Source organism: Benincasa hispida, chromosome 10, assembly GCF_027475165.1.
Source record: "Benincasa hispida cultivar pf3 chromosome 10, pf3_genome.v1.1, whole genome shotgun sequence".
NCBI lineage: Eukaryota > Viridiplantae > Streptophyta > Magnoliopsida > Cucurbitales > Cucurbitaceae > Benincasa > Benincasa hispida.
The window spans coordinates 1,861,398-1,880,180 of record NC_143487.1 but is presented as its reverse complement, the minus strand read 5'-3'; the positions used below and the strand labels follow the sequence as shown (position 1 = coordinate 1,880,180).

General features: G+C 32.6%; 3 protein-coding genes across 3 annotated transcripts; 2 read left to right on the top strand and 1 right to left on the bottom strand.

Annotated features, from left to right (window-relative positions):
* The first annotated feature begins 3,405 nt into the window (after positions 1–3,405).
* LOC120088249 (Stress responsive A/B Barrel Domain-containing protein) lies at positions 3,406–4,470 on the top strand. Its single transcript, XM_039045403.2, has 2 exons — positions 3,406–3,565; positions 4,177–4,470. Exons 1-2 carry the CDS (start codon positions 3,444–3,446, stop codon positions 4,379–4,381), a joined length of 327 nt encoding a protein of 108 aa, XP_038901331.1. The 5' UTR covers positions 3,406–3,443; the 3' UTR covers positions 4,382–4,470.
* Positions 4,471–4,960: 490 nt separating this feature from the next.
* LOC120088248 (phosphoglycerate/bisphosphoglycerate mutase family protein) lies at positions 4,961–10,071 on the bottom strand. The gene is made up of 10 exons (XM_039045402.2): positions 9,542–10,071; positions 9,203–9,308; positions 8,834–9,050; positions 8,634–8,752; positions 8,103–8,198; positions 7,822–7,875; positions 7,652–7,750; positions 6,241–6,348; positions 5,528–5,904; positions 4,961–5,302 (listed from the first exon to the last, which is right to left on the bottom strand). Exons 1-9 carry the CDS (start codon positions 9,910–9,912, stop codon positions 5,530–5,532), a joined length of 1,545 nt encoding a protein of 514 aa, XP_038901330.1. The 5' UTR covers positions 9,913–10,071; the 3' UTR covers positions 4,961–5,302; positions 5,528–5,529.
* Positions 10,072–16,422: 6,351 nt separating this feature from the next.
* Positions 16,423–18,365, top strand: LOC120088755 (arogenate dehydratase 3-like). The gene has a single exon (XM_039046194.2). The coding sequence runs from the start codon at positions 16,639–16,641 to the stop codon at positions 17,929–17,931; it is 1,293 nt and encodes a 430-aa protein (XP_038902122.1). The 5' UTR covers positions 16,423–16,638; the 3' UTR covers positions 17,932–18,365.
* The last annotated feature ends 418 nt before the right edge of the window (positions 18,366–18,783 follow it).

Genomic DNA, 18,783 nt, shown 5'->3' with positions numbered 1-18,783 from the left:
TTAAATTGATTGTTTATCAATTAATCTATTAAAAATTTTATAGTGTTTTCATGGTTAATTTTTTAAATTAAATACAAAAATAATTTATTCCTATGAAATTCTAGTAACATTTCCATGCACAACTAAACACATTCTTGATTCCAAACAATCTTATTCCATCCTCAATTCCTGATCTCTATAAAACTTTGAACTAAGCTGCCCTTAGAACATTTGCATATGCATATATATGTTTAAAAAAAAAAGTCAATCTGAAATTAAAATTTTCTAGTGACCTTCCCTGCATTAAAGAATAGAATAAGATATACAGCAAAATGAAATTAAAAGAAAATATGTGCAAAGCGAGGCAACAAATCCCGGACGTTGAAGAAGGGCAAAACTAAACCCCGTGCCCTCTCAAGTCTCAACCACTATATCGACAACTATTTTTGTTAATTTCATTGAACTGTAGCATAAATACAAATTTACATCAATTGAGGACGACACTTGCCTGGACTTGACCTGGATCTAGAGAGCTCGCCTCAATTTCAATGTATTTTTATATTAATATAAAACAAAGCTATTTTAGTTATCAAAATGGTTATCTGACACGGTAGGATGCTCCAACCCTCCTTAAATCAAGGTTATAAAGGTAAAATATTGAAATTGGGGAACTAAATAAAAACTAAACTCAAAACAGTGATCGGAAATCTATTTTTCCCATTTATTTATCAATACATTTCATCTCATTTTTCTAAAAATTATTCCAGACTCTTGGACTTCAGGGGGTCCGACCTCGTCCAAAACATGGCCTTGGATTCGTCCAAATGAAAAGGTTAAATCCATAACATAGCCGACATTTTCATTTAATGACTTTGTTCCTTGCTATTCGATAAAGTGGCCTATTATTAGGTAGCAAATCAGTCAATTATCGGTTGGAAACTCTACTATTAGTCCAAAAAGAAAAACCAAAAGAAAAAGAAAAAAGAAAATATGACTACCAAATAATTAAGAGACATTTGAGGTAAAGTGTAGAGTTGTGAACTCCTAAAACCATAATAAAAGGTGTTAATAATTTATAAAATTAATATTTTTATAGTCGTGGGACTGACGAACTACTTGACCAAACAAGAAAGAGAGTTCACATTCACAACTCCATTTTCCACTCTAAAGTCACACGAGAACCATTCTATTTATAAAATTTTAGATAGACATTTTTGTTAGTATAATAAATGTAAAGCTATATGAACTTTGGACATGAAGCAAATAATAGATATCTTGACTGCTAATATCAAATAATATATTTATCTTTTTTAAAAAAGATATTACTTTTTTATTATGTTAACAATAAAATTAGTTAATTCTGAAACCCTAAAATCTTAAATTGGATTTTCATGTTCATTGATATGAGGGAAGATAGTATGAGGCACAGACCAGGACAAATGGGAACATTTAACATAGCTCATCATTTTCTCCACATATAGATTCTAAAAGATAAGCAGAAAAATACATTTTCCACTGAAATAAAGTTAATGGACAAAAGGATGCTCACATGGTAGTGACAGAGAGAAAAAGTTGGGGTGGAAAAATTGAAAGAGCAAATAAATTGGAAAAATGAAAGCAAAATTTTTGGGCATGTGAATGTGAATCAAAAGGAAAATCTGTCCACCCAGTATCCCAGTCATGTGCAAAAGCAGAGCTACCACCATAATTGGCCCAAATAACTTTTAAGCCTATTTCTCCTTTGGGAAAAGAAATAAGCACTTAAAAATACCACTAATTTAAACATGTATACTAAATGATAATAGAGAGGTATCTTTTATTTTTCTAGTAGTGTTATTTTTGAGACCAGTCAATTTAGTTCTTACATAAGTCATGTGATAGATCAAGTTTTTATGATACCTGAAGAGTAAGTAAAAGATAATAACAACTCAATGTTATTGTCTAAATAATATATGAAGTAGATACATGCCTATGAATCCTGACCAACTTAAACTTCTTTTGATAACCTTTTTTCCTTTCTTTAAAAAAATAATAATATTAATAATATAATTAAAAAAAATTAAAAATGTAAGCACTACTTTTTTTTAAAGAAGGTTTGTTTTAAAAAATCCAAGACAAATTTTGGGAGAAAAAAAGAAAAATTGAAATTTGTTTTTGTTGTTTGATATTTGACTAAGAATTCATTTTTTACTTATGAAAGATGAATAGATGTGAAAAAACAAGCACAATTTTCAAAAACAAAAAATTAAGATCATGTTTGATAACCATTTTATTTTTTAAAATTAAGTTTCTAAACATAACTTTCACTTTCTTGTTTTGTTATCTATTTTTTTCAAAAAAACAAGTCAAATTTAAAATAATATTAAAAAAAGAGGGGGGATAAGTTTTCAAACTTGGTTCCAGAATCAATGTCTCTACAAGAAAGGTAAAACTCATGGTAAGAAAATTAAATGAATTTCAAAAACTATAAATGAAGTCTCTGTTTGGTAATCATTTAATTTTTCGTTTTTGAAAATTAAGCCTATTGACAATACTTATACCTAAATTTCTTTATCTACTTTTACCAATGGCTTAAAAAAACCAAGTCAAATTTTGAAAACTAAAAAAAAAAATAGCTCGTAAAAATTTGTTTTTATTTTTAAAATTTGACTAAGAATTCAACCATTATAATTAAAAAAGATACGAATCATTATAAGAAATGGAGAGAAAATAGGTTTAATTTTCAAAAACAAAATATTAACAAAGGGACCAAAATAATTATCAAACTAACCCCTTAGTTTTTCAAACATTAGTAGTTACGGAATGGCCATGAGATATTTTGTATATAAACAATATACAAAATAAAACTAAAATCCAAGAATTCAAATATATACACTAAGTGGATGAATAAGTTTGAACAGAGTTTTAAAAGATAGTCATGTGATCTTGGGAACAGTTTGATCATATCAAACAATAAGTGGATGAATAAGTTTGAACAGAGTATAGGCAGAGGCATGTTACTGCTAATCTTCCTGTCTAAACTAAACTAACTCGATTGCTACAAGGTAGTCATGTGATTTTGCTAGAAGAGTTCTTTCATTTCCACCATGAACAATCATATCGAACAGATAGGCAGGAAGATTATACATGGAACCCAAAGTCAAATTGGATGAAAAAAAGAAAGAGGATATACTGATTTAAAAAAAAAAAAAAGATCCAAACAAGTGAAGGTGGAAGTTGTGGGTCTAAGTCTTATCAGATGGTGTGGCTTTTCAGATATTGAGTAAGAGATGCTGTCGAGGAAGATAGGGGACAAGGACAACAATTCTTTTATAGTATTTGAGTCAGCAGAGAAAAGAGAAATGACACGTGAGCCGTGTCGGTGCACGTAAACAGTGACATCCAATCTAACGTAATGTCTTGATATGTGTGTTTGTGTGTATATAAGGAGGGGAGCGGCCTTTGAGTTCAAGGGTGGAGCAGCCATGGCAGGAGAGTTCAAGCACTTGGTTCTCGTAAAGTTTAAAGAAGGAGCGGCGGTGGGAGAGATTCTCAAAGGCATGGAGAACCTCGTCTCTGAAGTCGAAGCTGTCAAAACCTTTGAGTGGTAATCTCCGCCACACCTTTGTTAAAATATTAAAATTTTAAAGCTATCCTTTGAGACCGGTTTGTAAAATTGATTTTTTTTTTTTGAAAATTAAGGTTTGTTATCTACTTTTTAACGAGGTTTTCAAAAACCAAGCTGAAAATAATAATAACTTGTATTTGTGTTTTTGGAATTTGACTAAAAATTAAATAAGGAGAAATAGGTTTAATTTTCAAAAATAAAAGCCTAAATGGTTTTTTTAAAAAAAGCCTATTGGGTTCTTCAGATTTGTTGGGTGCTTTTTTGCTAGGTGTGAACCCAAGAGTGAAGCGAAAGAGGGGATAATGGCACATCTTAGTTCTCAGATTAAAATATTACCTTTGAAAAGTATTAAGATTCAAAGGCTCTATCTAACTTTTCCCTTCAATTTCTAAAATGGAAATATTATATATAAAAATGTTAGAAAGCTCCGCTCTTGTTGGGATGCATAATATTATGACATGATGTTGAGTGTTTTATTTGATGTAATTTTGTGATAACTTACTTTTCTAGTTTCAAGATATGTTAACATTAATCAAAGGGTAATGAACATGAAAGCAAATAGAAAGGTGAACGTTTTAAGGTGAAAACAGGGGACAGGAAATAGAGGGACCAGAAATGCTTACACAGGGCTTCACGCATGCATTCTTGATGACATTCGAGAACAAGGAGGCTCACGCTGCGTTTGTGGGGCATCCCAAGCATGTTGAATTCTCTGCAACTTTCTCGGCAGCCATTGACAAGATTGTAGTGCTTGATTTCCCAGCTATTCGTACCAAGCCACCTCTACCAGCTTGAATATTAGTCTACGCCTCTGTGTTGGAAATGTAAAACCCCTTCATGATGAGTATTTTTATAATGGTACTACTGTTTTGTTTTCCAACAAAGTGATTCCTTTTTCCCTAGTTTTTCTCATAATTAAAACTTGCTGCATTAGAATAGATGTGTACCGTTGGATCTATGTATTGTGATCGGAATTCGTGGAGCCGCTGCCCAGCACGAGCAAGATGTCTATCTCGACCCATCTATGAACTTGAAAGCCATTTTTACCTGTTTATAAAAATTTTAAAAATAAAAATAAAATGCTAAAATACTGGACATACCAATTTCTGGATTCCATGGGAGATCAGTGAACCCAAGAAGCTAGCCCAATTAGGTGCAAATGGTAGGAAACCTGTGGTCCAAGTAGACAGCCCGACTAGATGATAAAGTTAGAAGATCCGTGGTCCAAGCAATTAGGCCTGTATTTTTCTTTCGTTAAATTGCAAATTGCAAATTTGTCCCTATGAACTGGACAAAGTTATCTATAGGTATGAGAGATTTATTTATCAAACTTAAGAGAAACTATACTGTTAACTTTCTCCAAACTGAGACCAATTTTGCAATTTAACATTTCCTTTTCTTTTCTTTTCTTTTCCTTGAGAAATACTATTATAATTTCTCATTTTTTTCAGAGAGAGAATTTCTGATGTTTATAATAGCCGATCTAAAACGGCACAAAAAGTATCAAAATATACTATTTAACTGACAAACTTATAAAACAACGAACTTAATTACAGACTGTTAACTCTCTTTTTCTTCAACTCCTCTTTGTGATAGCCTCGAGATTCTCTCCCAAACCCTAGGTTTTCTTGCATGTGGCAATTTCAAGCGCATCAACATACTGTTCGGGCGAATTCTATAGAGGTCTTGAGTTCCTTTCAAGTGTTTTCTGTCCACCTACATCAATTTAACTTCAAATGTAAATTTTCACTGGTATAAAGAAAAAAGAATTGAGATGTATGTAAAATTGGTTCTATCAATGAATAGGAATTGTGTTCGATAATGATTTTTTACTTTGAATCAAAGAACGACAGCTATGTGCCCTAACTCTGTTTTCTTTACTTTGAATCAAAGAGTATTTTAAACATACCGTACAATTGATTTTTAAATTTCAGCGTTTACCGTTAAAACTCTTCATCATCCACGGTAGGTTTAGTAATCGGAATTGACCATCTCCCCATATGAGCAGTGTAATTTATGCATCGGACAACACCTCTGCCACTAGGCCCATCAGGGAAGTCAAACACACTAACGCTTCCAGCATCCAGATGAAATGATCCAATCCAGTCTTTTGTGATATTTAGGCACTGCCCCACTAATCCTAAAAGAATGGCAGGATGACCAACCACAACAATAATCTTTTCCGGCTCCTTTTCATCAGCCACCTCATTTAATAGAGACTTCCAGGCTTCGCCACTCTGATTCCACACTTCTGTAATCACCCCACCGTTCAATTTGTTTAACCAACCAGGTTCAAAGACATTAGTGTCACCTATATCCTATGGAGTTAAAAGCATAGAATGTTAGAACGGAAAATTTATTGGATTGAACAGTAAATGAGAAATTATAAGCTCGATTATTCATCTATAAAGCATGCAAGGAAATCAATATAAACCCTCTATATGCATACAATTGATAAGTTAAAATTCCCCCAGTTGGGCAACCCAAACGAGATAATTGAAACATTGAAGGTGGTTAGGCTGTTTCAAACTTGTTTAAATAGCTTATTCATCTATTCATATTATGGTAAATATGCAACTTTTTCATCAACCTAATTATGGTATGTCACAACCTTAACTACTTTTAGACTAAAATTCCATGGCTAGACATCTTGCCTGCTTGAAATGATCAGGAATATTGTCTACATCAAGTTTATTCGTCTGCCTCATCTCCACATAGCGAGGCACGCAATCAGCACCCAAGCAATCTGCAGCTTCTTGTACCTACAAGGAATAAGCCGTGTCTAATAAAAAAAGGATTCTTTTACCTTCTCTCAAGAGAACTTAGAGTTTTGATGCTTTTCTTTAACTCATACAATCTTTTTGACATGGGACTCCATAAGCTAGATTGAATTAGGTGGGATCAAATCAATTGATGGTGATTAATCCACCTTCCTTTACTAGATGATGCTCATGTATGCAAGAGTTTCACTGCTTTTAAATTGTCTACGAAAAATTAGCCAAGATATTAAAAATAAAAGCAAGAATTCTTGGGGCTAGAAAATGCCAAGAAGAGAATTTGAATAGTATGGCGCCACAGTAATTAATAAGATTACTCTAGGATTTGTACTATGGTGCTCCTAATGTAAATGAAAGAATAAGGGCATGCAGAAAACCAAGCCCGCAAAAGAGGGAACCTCACTAAAGAAAGGAGTTCTAGCTATACAACATTGTTCCAATAGAATAGGAACAAAAAGTCTTCGAGATCGAAACCCCCAGAGGAAAACATAGGATCTGACTAGGGACCAAACGTCATTGGGATCCCTTTCCACCTCTCTAAACACTGTGTTATTACACTCCGCCCAAAGAATTCATAAAATAGCCCACATCCCGGGAAACCACAAAAGGCAACCCTTCTCACAAAGTGTGGATGAATAAGGAACTTCTCAACCATAACATGCTAAGCTAGCAAAAAAAACCAAGCGTCTTAAAGAAGTAATCCCGTATGGAATTCGCGAACTCACACCTCCAAAGAATAATGGAAAACTAAAATGCCACAGGTGTATGAAGAATAGGTCGTAATCTAAAAGAGGAATGGGACTGAAACGGAGATGGCATCAACACAAATCTGCATATTGTTTTTCATGAATTTGTTCCAATCCTCTTTCAAAAAGATCCTTCAGGATCACTAATATAATGTTAAATGCGCTTGATAGGAATGCCACTAGAGAAGAATTAGGAATATTAATAGATTACTAAGCATAACAGGAAGTTTGTTATTGTATTTGGTTATAAATGGAGGGTAGAAAAGGAGAAATTTAGGCAATTTCAAGTGGTTGAGACTTGAGTGGCATCTCAAGAAAGGGAAAGTTTCAAATACCAGAAATACTTGAGGGAATCTATTGTAATATCATTATCTTTTATATGAGTGCTATCACGACATAGTTCTGATACGGCATTATTCATACTCTCTAGAGCCTCCAAGGAAAAATAAAAAAAGGAAAAGAGAAAACATTGGTAAAATGTGGTGATTCAGAACCTGTGAAAGATATATAAACAAGAACCATGAAAGATAATACAAGCATACTCTGGAAATTGCTACAGCCGTCTCTACACAAGCTTTCTTGGAACTGCTTATTACAGCGCTCACTTTTAGATCAAGAAGGAGCTCTGCAACTTTCTGGGACTGTCATGCATCCAGAAAATACAATTATGTGAGTTCCAAACCTATCTAGTGAAATGGTATGGATGCTCTACCTGTATAACCCCAAGCATGTTCATTGGCTTGTCCTCCAGGAAGGAAGAACTGGCCTGCAAGTTTGTGCCAGCTAAATCAGAGAGATAATATTCCAAATTAAATTCCTAAAATTCGGTTCAGCAGGCTTGCAATCTAAAACCACACAAGATCCTGATTTCACGTTCCATCTGTTATTTTCAACATTTTGGATTAACTATGCTATATAGTGAACCTACACTTGGCAAGCACAATGTATAAGATGAAAAGTGAAAACACAGAACCGTCAAATTACGCACCATACCTTATTATCCTCAGAAACTCCATGGCAAACAAGTATGATCCTTTTTGTTGCTTTCCTGCCTCCAGAACTACCGGAAGCAACAGGTGAGTTTGGGGTCTGCATCAATGAAAAGATCATGGCCCCTTAAATAAGCTAACTAACATTTGATTAAACTTATGGCCAAGAAAGCAGAGAGCAGTATTGTATGGTGAAGATGTTTCAAGTTCCAGATAGTTATGAATTACTACTGTCTTTGAAAACAAAATTATGCAGTTTGAACACACTCGATATAGTTGGAAAAAGAGGAATGCCACATAAGAATAAATATAATTTAATCTACAAATAACTAATTGTTGTCCTAGAAATTAATTATTGCCAAAAAAGGAAAATAGAAAACAATGCAAATAAAGTGTCGTTAAGGAATATTTAAATGAACAAAAAACGATGACTGACAAAATAAAAGAAAATAGTGAGAGGGAAACTTGTCACGTGCTAAACCTATAAATTAGAAAGCAAGTGGGGAGTTACAAAGTTTATCATTTTTTTTCTTACCTGATTTAAACGGTTTAAACAAATAATTGGAGATCCACCCTCAGCATGAGGAGTGAAATCAAGAACGCTAACACCACAGTTGCTCTGAAGTAAAACCCTGAAGTACTCAGATCCTAATCCTGATTTAAGTAACAGTTACACTAAACACATTCAAGTCGTTAATGCAAAAATAAATTTGAACTTTCGAGATGATAGCATACCGATAGCTGTGGCAACAAGAGCCTGATTGACAGCATTGTGAGCAACTACTAGGACAGACCTGCTCTCGTGGGCTAGAATTCTATCCCAGCAATTTCGAGCACGTGCCCACAACTCCCTCACTGGATAGTGACCATCAATGTGAAAATTTGCAGCATCTACCTGCCATTGACGATAAGCGGCACCAAATTTTGCCTTCCCCTCGTGCTTGAGTAGACCCTGAGTCCACCCAATCACATCAATCATAACAAGAATGAGAAGAACATCAATAAGATCAACTATCAATTTTAATCTAATCAATCCATCTCAAAGATCAACTATCAATTTTAATCTAATCAATCCATCTCAAAGAAAATTTGAACGGAACTTACTTGAAATGAATATAAATCTATTTCCCTTAGTTCGGAGTCCGTAAGTATCACCTCTTCACGATCACCCCATATAATTTCCGCAGTTCTCTTTGATCGCACTAGGGGGCTGGATGTGCAATTCATCTCAGTCAAGCAAGACAAGGAGGAAAAATATCAAAATGCTCGCTATCGATCAATTCAAGGTCTAGACCATGCCAAATTTTAGGTAATGAAGCAATAATATTAGGTCAATTCATGCAACAGACGCAAACATGTGCTGAACAAAAATTGTTTCCAATCACTTCCTGAAGTCGCCACTGCTTGATTATGAAGCGAAATGGAATTAAAAAGACAGAAAACCTGCTGAAGCAGACATCAAATGCATCATCGATGAGCATTTGGCGAGAGGTCTCTGCCTGAGCCTCCCCTTTCTTAGTGAGAACAGAGAAATTGGAGCTTCCTTGGATTCTACCTTCCGCATTCCACGTGCTCTGCCCATGCCTGACCAGAACCACTCTCTTTGCAGTCTTAATCGGAGGCAACGGAACCGAAGCGTAAAGCTCCGAACTGAGGTCTTTCCGGTCAGATGATGATTCTGAAAACTTCTCGACCTCCTGAAGACTTGAAGACGATCGAACGGTGAAGGAACTGACCGGAATTCTAGCCGGAAAGCAGCCGGATCTTTTCTGGAGGAGGAGATGAGCTGCAGGGGTAAGACTGAGAGAGAACATTGGGAAATTCTTCTATTCGTGTTTTCCGCTTTCCGCGCGGTGGTTATTTCGCGCTACTCCTTTCTCTATTTTTATTTTTATTTTTTTTATTAGTTTCAATTAATCATTCCGAAATTTTTGTATGGCTGTGAATATATTACTATCCATATCACTAAGTTCGATCAATATTATCATTTTACTTTTCATATATATATATATATCATTAATTTAGCAATTACGTTCAGTGTATTAAAATATATAGCATAATAAAAAATACTTTGCAAATATAGCAAATCGTAAATCCAGCTCTAAGAATCTATTAATGGTAAATCATATCTCTAATACAAATCTATAATCGACAGAGGATAGAGTATCATTGTTAAGAGTCTAAATCGATAGATTTTTCTATATTTACAACTCTTTAGAAATATTATTATCGACTTAATTATTATTCTTAAAAGTGTTACTCATTGCAATTATCCTTTTATTTTAATCCTTGATTTTTACTTTAGTTTTTTTTTTACCATGATGAAAATGTATACTTAAAATCTTTAAATCTTCAGATACAAAAACTTAAGATCAAAATGTTGTGAAATAGGGCATAAATTATTCCTTTGTTATTTTGATAAATAGACATGTTTTGGTCGAAATTAGTTTAATGGTAATTGACATGATTTTCTCCTTACAAATTGGAGGTTTGAGCCCTCATCTTCTCGGTTGTTGTATTGAAGAAAAATGAACGTGAAACTTTTCTTGCCTTGTTAATTAAATCCAACCAAAACTCTGACAAAAATAATTGATTTAAAGTACTATTTCAAGTGGCATGTTTACTTATTATTTCAATTGGCATGTTCACTTATTGAAGCATATGGTAATAAAACAGAATAAATATGTGTATGACTCAAATGAATACTTTATACAGCTAAAATAACATTATTCAACTGACATAGAGTTTGTCTTGACAACTTCAAGGTACGAGGTTTGATTCCTCGTTCACATAAAAAAGAAAATCATATTTTTATATGCAAATGGTACATATATAATCTAAATAGACTAAGAATTAAACTGACCATTGTCTTGACTTTTGTAGTATATTTTGTCTATCGAGATATAATTGCTATTATCTCATATATTTGTTGTCATGTGGACTTGTAAAATAAAACGAGTAAAAATAGGTTAACATCCCACTACCGTATGTATGTATGTATGTATGTGTGTATATATATATATCACTTTCAAGTAAATAAATTATTAATATACAACAATTTAACTTAATTGGATTTGCATAAAATATGCGTTAACAACCAAACACCTTAATTGTATCGAGAAAAATACTAATTATACAAATAGCACATAATTTTAGAAATTTTAAACGTTGGGAAATTTAATTTAATTTTAATCTAATGATTTTTTTTTTAAACATCATTTGTGAGTCATCTCATTCAAATTTATGAAGGAGATTTGGTAGGTTGGTTGGTAAGAGTTTGAAAAAACATGTGACATTTATATATGAGGTTAATATCGCCATTGCAATTCATCAATAGTGTCAATATCACTTGTATCACAATTAGAAAATCAATTATTACGTACACGATTGATATTGTGTAAATCATATCCATTACAAGTAATTTTTTACCATAATTTTCATCCATCGTTTTAACGAATGAACTCTCAAAATAATTTTTCTCATACAGTTTCAAATATAAAAAAATTAAATCAATTTTTTCGAAGTTTTAAAGACAATATTGAAACATGCTTAAAAGTTTCGAAGTAAACAAATTTATAGTTAAAATAGCACTTTAATCCATGAACTTTAGATTTATTCCATTCCCGACCATATTCTTTCAAATATCTACATTGAGTCTATGTAATTTTAATAACTTTAGAAATTAGTTACACATTGTTTGGTTTCATTTTCAAGTTCGGCTCATTTTGACAACAATGTTGTGAATTTATTGTAGTTTTAAATAAAATGTTTTTATTAGCTATGCTATCTCAAGTGCAGAATGGAAAGATATTTATTTTGCGTTGGATATATGTAGTGAAATAAATTGAAAGTTTGGTGAAGATTTAAAACATAAAATGAATTTAATTGTGTAGATTAAATTAATTATTTATAAATTTTCAAAATGAATTGAAACTTCGAATTAAAACGATGTTTCGTGTACATATTTAATATGTATGAAATTTAAATTTGTAGATTTTTCAATTTGAAAGAGTCGTGTTTGATTTATGTCAAATTAACAACTCAATTGAGTTAAATTTGATAAATGTTCAACTTTTATATTTATTTGATTTTATTTTGTAATTTGGAGAGTTATCAAGTTAGTAGCATATAAATAGCAACTTAGTTCTTCATTTATAGCATCCTCAATTCTTGTTGAAGAGTTATTTCATCAATTTATTTCTTTATTTTATTATCGAGTTGAGTGGTGAGCAAATATCTAAGAGTTCTATCGATTCGAGTAGTTCGAGGTTGCAGTTCCACCGGAATATCCTGTTAAGACGATTGTTGTAGTATGCTTATAGTTCATATAGAGCGAATAATTATCTTCTTAATAATGGTTATCAGGAACATGTATCGATTACGGTTTGAATTTCCAAAGGTTTTAAAGTTTTTTCAAGTATTTGGTTATTTCTATATCTAAATCTTGTTACGCCACCTAACTTTCGTTTGAGTTTGAATATTATATATTAAATGTATTGTTACTAGGAATTGAGGTATAATCAATTTATTATATATTCAGTTCTATGCATACCATTTTCTCCCAACACTTTGTGCCTAAGGAACGTTATTCATTAAAAACATTGGTAAACTATAAACCACGATAAGAGTTGTACATTTGGCCAATAGATGTGTCGAGCAATAATGATCAGTCAAGTGACATTTTTTATTTTTTCGAGATATTTTCCGGAGGACATATCATGTGCTTTTCTTTTCTTTTTCTTTTTTTCCCCCTTCTTTTGTTTATATTTAAAAATGTCTTTGGTCAGATCTCTTTAAATTGATTATTCGGAATCAATGATTTATTTTGTTACTCTTGGACTAGCACACGTTTCACGTTTGTCTAAAAATATTGAACGGTCCTCAATTTTGTTGGTTTTTAAAATTCAATCCTCGATCTTTTAAAAATTCTAATTTGATCTGTTAATATTTTGAAGTAAATGTTTGGCTTACAACTTATTTTAGGTGTAATGGGTTAATATAGCCTATTAAAATTTGGATTATAACAATGAAAGTTCACAATTATTATAATTCACACTGAATTAATCGACTATTTGAAAATCCTATTTATCTGTCGTGTTTAATAATTTTATGATAATTATCTCTTTTATATAATATAAAAAAAAATATTTGCACTCTAAATACGAACTATTATAATCTATATTAAAATAGTTTACAATCAAACACATACTATGATAATTAATGACAATGATAATCAACTCAACATCTCAAATAATCTTTAAAATGTTAAATCGTTTGGTATAGTAGTAATGATGATGATGGTGATAAATTAACAAGAAGTTTACGAATTGTTACCTTCTAATTTTACTTTTAATATACTAATTAATTTTTAAAAATTTTGAATTCATCGTGGATTTCACTAAATTAAAAGTCCAATCGTTAATTACATGCAAAAAAAAAAAAAACCGTCAGGCACCTTTGAAAATTTATCGACTAAAAGACACAAACTTCGTAATCTACATATTAGATTTGTAATTTATGATCTATGTGGAACGATTAAAAAAAAATTGTTTTTAAAAAAATCGTATTTATTTATTTTTTTATATAAAAACAATTTAAAAAGTTTGTGCATGCGCACACACATTTGAAATAATGACGCAAAAAAAAATAGTACATGTCAATCGTTGTTAAGTTCACTTTGACAAAATCAGTTAATAATTGATAACCATTAAATTTATTTCTTCCCAATTTTTATAATGATTTGCATATATTTTTTTAAAATATAATAGTTGAATTCTCAATCAAATTCCAAAAACAATAACAATTTTTTTATGGTTTCCAAATAGAGTTCAAACTATTATAGTCTATTTGATAGAGATATTGATAGTTTGAAATATGTAGGATTTTTTTTAAAAAAAAATAGTTATTTTATAGTTTTTGTTGACATTAAGTTGAAGTGTGAGACCAACTGAAGGTGTATGCAACACCACTCAGGACACGTTTAGGAGTGACAATGGGCATAGTGATAATAAAAGATTTAAGAACAATTGATTTTTAAACGGTCATGTTTATATTTGGTACAGAACTCTTAAAATTGATTTTAAAATATTTAAAAGTAAATTTGAATTATTTCGAATTATTATATTTGGTTCCACATTTAAGGTGATTCTCAGTCAATCACTAACATTTAAAGGTCGAGCTGAACGTCTGAAAGCAGCCAAACTAAAGGTCGGATGGTGGTTTTTCAAAAAATCGATCAAGGTCAATTTTATAAAAATTCAGTTAAAAATTGACCAACTCCGACCACCATTTAAATCAAACCAATATATTAATATTATATATTTGTTTCTCAAATATACAATATGTTATATAATATAAAGATTATCTATTTTTATTATAAAATATCTAAATATATAAAAGAAATAGAAAAAGAATTGGACCACCTTGAACCAAGAAAATACTACAGAAATAGAAAAAGAATGAAAAAAAAGAGAAAAAAGTAAAACAGGATCGAATCGTTGGCGAAACCCGACCATCTTGTTTAATGCCGATTTTGAATTTTCTATCTCGATTAGGTCGGTTTCGACATCGATTTTCACGAAAAACCGACCTCGATCCATCAATGCTCACTCCTATTGCTCCATTGGTCAGTGATACTTCAAAAATCAGTTTATAGTGATTTTTTATTTTTCAAAATCAATTTTATTTTCTTACCAAACATAATTATTTTAGAGTAGAGTGATCTTGACAATGGTAAAAATGATTTTAGCCATGTCAAAATCTCTCCCAAATACACGTTCTTTTTAATAACTCAAGCACACCTTATTTATTAGAGAAAACAATATTATTTTCCTCTTGAAAAATTTTCACGGATAGAAAAATCGTCAAACATTTATCACATAGTATCTATGATAGATTTCTATCTGTTTTTATCACTAACAAATATTGATAGAGTTCTACCGACCTCAAAATTAAATTTTGTTATTTTATGTAAATAGTTTCGAATTTATTTTTATTTTTATTTTTATTTTTTAGAATTATGGATTACAAATTTATTCATTAACCATGTTCATGTTGGGCCGAAAATAATGGGATCAAATGTAGCTTGGGGTTGGTAGATTTAGTTATAACCTACCGTTTAATCGCCAACCATTTATAATTTACTCTCGTCGCCCCTGAAAATTTTGAAATTGGCACTCTAATTAAGTTTAATTTAATTTATTTATTTTTCCTTTTCCTTTTAGTTTTGTTGTTTCCTTCTAAATGTAGTTTGAAGTTAGCAGTTCAGGTTGAATACTAAAAAAATCAAATCACCACAAATTTACACTATAGTTTGCCCAAAAAACAATTAGTTGTATTGTAGCTTTTAAAGTTGTGATTTGTTGCTTAGTCAACTAGAGTTTAATTTTAGTTTGGTTTCAGTCATTTAAACACTCATGGTTCATATAAGTATAGTTAAATTTATAAATTGCTTTCTGACCATCTTATTCATCATCTACGAAGACATCTAATTTTGACCATAAATTTGTAGGTTGTATCAATTCAGATATAAACTTTTAATTTCATTAATTTTGACTTTAAAAATTAAGACTTATATGGTAAACCTCAATTCGATTTTCTCTCAAATTACATCTTAATTAGAAAAGAAACAATATACAAATATTTACAAATTCATTAATTTCAATCAAATGAGTTTTTGCATAAAATTAGGTTTAACCATTGTGGTATGCACCAATAAACTATTAATTAACATTTCATAAATTCACAAAATTATTTGAAAAGAAAACTCTAGATGTCGTTTTCTAAAAAGAAAAAAAAATCAACTTATCGATTTCTTACTCTATATATATTTTGATAATTCATCGATCCATAATAATCAACATTTCTTAACCATACTTAGAATGAGAACTTATTAAAAGATTAAGATAGCAAGGTTCAAAATTAAAATTATAACATTTACATAAATATATGGTTAAATTGATACAATTAGAAAAATTTAAGATTAAAAGGGATGTTTTTCTATTTTGTATAAAAAATCAAAATCAAACCATCTAATATTCTCCCATTAAAAAAACATAGCTCGTTGTAATATATGCATCATATCAACGACACAAACAATTTGGATCAAATCGCATAGATAAAATCGAAAACTTTGTAAAATATTAATTAAAAACTAAACATATTGGCATTTTAAGGTTTTATATATATATATATATATAGTTTTTATTTACTTTAAAAAATAATAATAATTTATGTTCCATTTTGATTTTATTATATTTGAGGGTGGGGGTAGGTATGAGAACGACCAATCCACCAATACAAACCCAAGAAAACAACTACTTTTAAAGACTGTAAACCATCATTTCAAGAAATAGCTATTTTTTCTATTTTTCTAATTAATTTTTATTCACAAAAAAATACCCAACCCTTTCATTTGAGATATATATATACCCTACGACCATTTCTTCTTCTTTCTCAGCTTGTGGTTCTCTTTTTCCAAGTGAACACCAAGCTGAGCCTTCTTCCTCTTCTTCATTTTTTCTTCTCTTCCATTTCAAACTATGAAGGCTCTCAGCCCTTACTCTCCGCCGCCGTCCTTCAGTACCTTCCTCCGCCGCCGTTCCTATCCTCGCCTCTTACCGGTTCACTCTATCACCGTCCAATGTGCTTATGGACCTGAAACTTTCAGCGTCCAAAACGGCGTTGGCCTCTCCCGAGCCGATTGGCAAAGCTCCTGTGCTATTCTTGCCAGTAACGTCGTTTCTCAGCAACAATCCGCCGATAATTCTGCCGGTGGAGGCGGCGTTGGACATGTTGCGTCGGTCAATGGCCACAAGACGAATGTTGAGAATCTTAATCTTGTTCCGATTGGGAAAATTTCTGATACTTACCAAATAACCAAGCCGCAACCTAAGCCGTTAACCATTACCGACTTTTCTCCGGCTCCGATGCACGGTGAGAAGCTTCGTGTGGCGTACCAAGGCGTTCCGGGAGCTTACTCAGAAGCCGCTGCTGGAAAGGCGTATCCTAATTGCGAAGCCATTCCTTGCGATCAATTTGAGGTCGCTTTTCAGGCGGTGGAGCTATGGATCGCTGATCGAGCGGTTCTTCCGGTTGAAAACTCTCTCGGCGGTTCGATCCATAGAAATTACGATCTGCTCCTTCGTCATCGGCTACACATTGTTGGTGAGGTTCAACTTCCGGTCCACCACTGCCTTCTGGCTCTTCCAGGAGTCCGGAAAGAGTATTTGAGCCGAGTAATTTCTCATCCTCAAGCCCTAGCTCAATGCGAACTCACTTTGACGAAATTAGGGCTCAATGTCACTCGAGAAGCCGTCGACGATACCGCCGGCGCGGCGGAATACATCGCGGCGAACAATCTCCTCAATACAGCAGCGATTGCGAGTGCACGCGCCGCGGAACTGTACGGTCTCCAGGTCATAGCGGAGGGAATCCAGGACGATTCGAGTAACGTGACGCGATTCGTTATGCTAGCTCGAGATCCGATTATTCCACGAACAGATCGACCGTTCAAAACCAGCATCGTCTTTGCTCACGACAAAGGAACGTCCGCGCTATTCAAGGTACTCTCCGCTTTCGCCTTCCGCAACATTAGCTTAACGAAGATCGAATCCCGGCCGCACAGAAATTGCCCTATCCGCCTCGTCGACGATGCAAACGTCGGCACTGCAAAGCACTTCGAGTACATGTTCTATGTTGATTTTGAAGCCTCCATGGCTGAAACTAGGGCACAAAACGCCCTAGCAGAAGTCCAGGAGTTCACATCCTTCCTCAGAGTCTTAGGAAGCTATCCGATGGACATGACTCCTTGGTCCCCTTCCGGCGGCGATTAGCAATCACATATCGCCAATCAAGTTTTCAGATAAAAGAATGGCCGGAGAGGAAGAAGAATATTCTCAAAATCCGCGCTCTGTTTAGTTTTCCGTTTGTTTCGCTTCGATCTGAACCGCCGTTGACATGGTCAAAAGGTCTTGGCGGCAGCGTTGACGGCGGCGGTGGTGGTAGGTAACGCAAACAGCGACGGCGACGGCGGTGGATGGGACTTCGAAAATTGTAAAAAAAAAAATTATATATATATATATTTAATATATGTATATGAATGTATGTCATGTGGATGGATTTGGAACTGCGGTTATCTTCAAAACGACGTTCAACGCAGCGTTTTGTTCGTACCGTTGGGAGGTCCCTTGGATCGGGATCATGTTCTTATGTGGCGTGTTGTGATTGGGCCTCTCGAAAATTATTAAGATTATTTTTTTCCCCTGTAGATTTATATTATTCTTTTTCTTAGTTTTTATTTTTGAGCCGCATAAAATTACTGTTGAGACTATTTGCTGCATTTCTTCACGTTGGCTTTTGATTTTGTTTTAATTTTGCAATTGAAATGAGAGGGTTAATGGGTGGAATAAGATGGTTTTTGAAGCTATATAGTATTTTTTTTTTTTTTTTTTATCTTTTAATAGAATGTTTATTAAAAAAAAAAAAAAGAAAGAAAAGAGTTCACATTGGAACTTGTCTCATCATAAAATAAATTAACCCAAATTGGATGGTGAATGAAGACATAACGATTTTTGAAAATTTTAATCTTAAATATTAACAATCCTATAATTTTGCAAGAAAAAATATATAATTAATTTATCATTTTTATTTAATATTATAATAACTAAAATCATATTTTAGTAGTA

What these genes read in the sequence shown, in the direction of transcription:
- LOC120088249 (XM_039045403.2), top strand. Translation starts at nt 3,444, where the DNA reads ATGGCAGGAGAGTTCAAGCACTTGGTTCTCGTAAAGTTTAAAGAAGGA. An exon ending in GCTGTCAAAACCTTTGAGTG is followed by an intron (nt 3,566 to 4,176) that starts GTAATCTCCGCC and finishes AGGTGAAAACAG; the next exon opens with GGGACAGGAAATAGAGGGAC.
- LOC120088248 (XM_039045402.2), bottom strand. Translation starts at nt 9,912, where the DNA reads ATGTTCTCTCTCAGTCTTACCCCTGCAGCTCATCTCCTCCTCCAGAAA. An exon ending in TTTGATGTCTGCTTCAGCAG is followed by an intron (nt 9,309 to 9,541) that starts GTTTTCTGTCTT and finishes TTGCACATCCAG; the next exon opens with CCCCCTAGTGCGATCAAAGA. An exon ending in TTCCTGATCATTTCAAGCAG is followed by an intron (nt 5,905 to 6,240) that starts GCAAGATGTCTA and finishes TTAACTCCATAG; the next exon opens with GATATAGGTGACACTAATGT.
- LOC120088755 (XM_039046194.2), top strand. Translation starts at nt 16,639, where the DNA reads ATGAAGGCTCTCAGCCCTTACTCTCCGCCGCCGTCCTTCAGTACCTTC.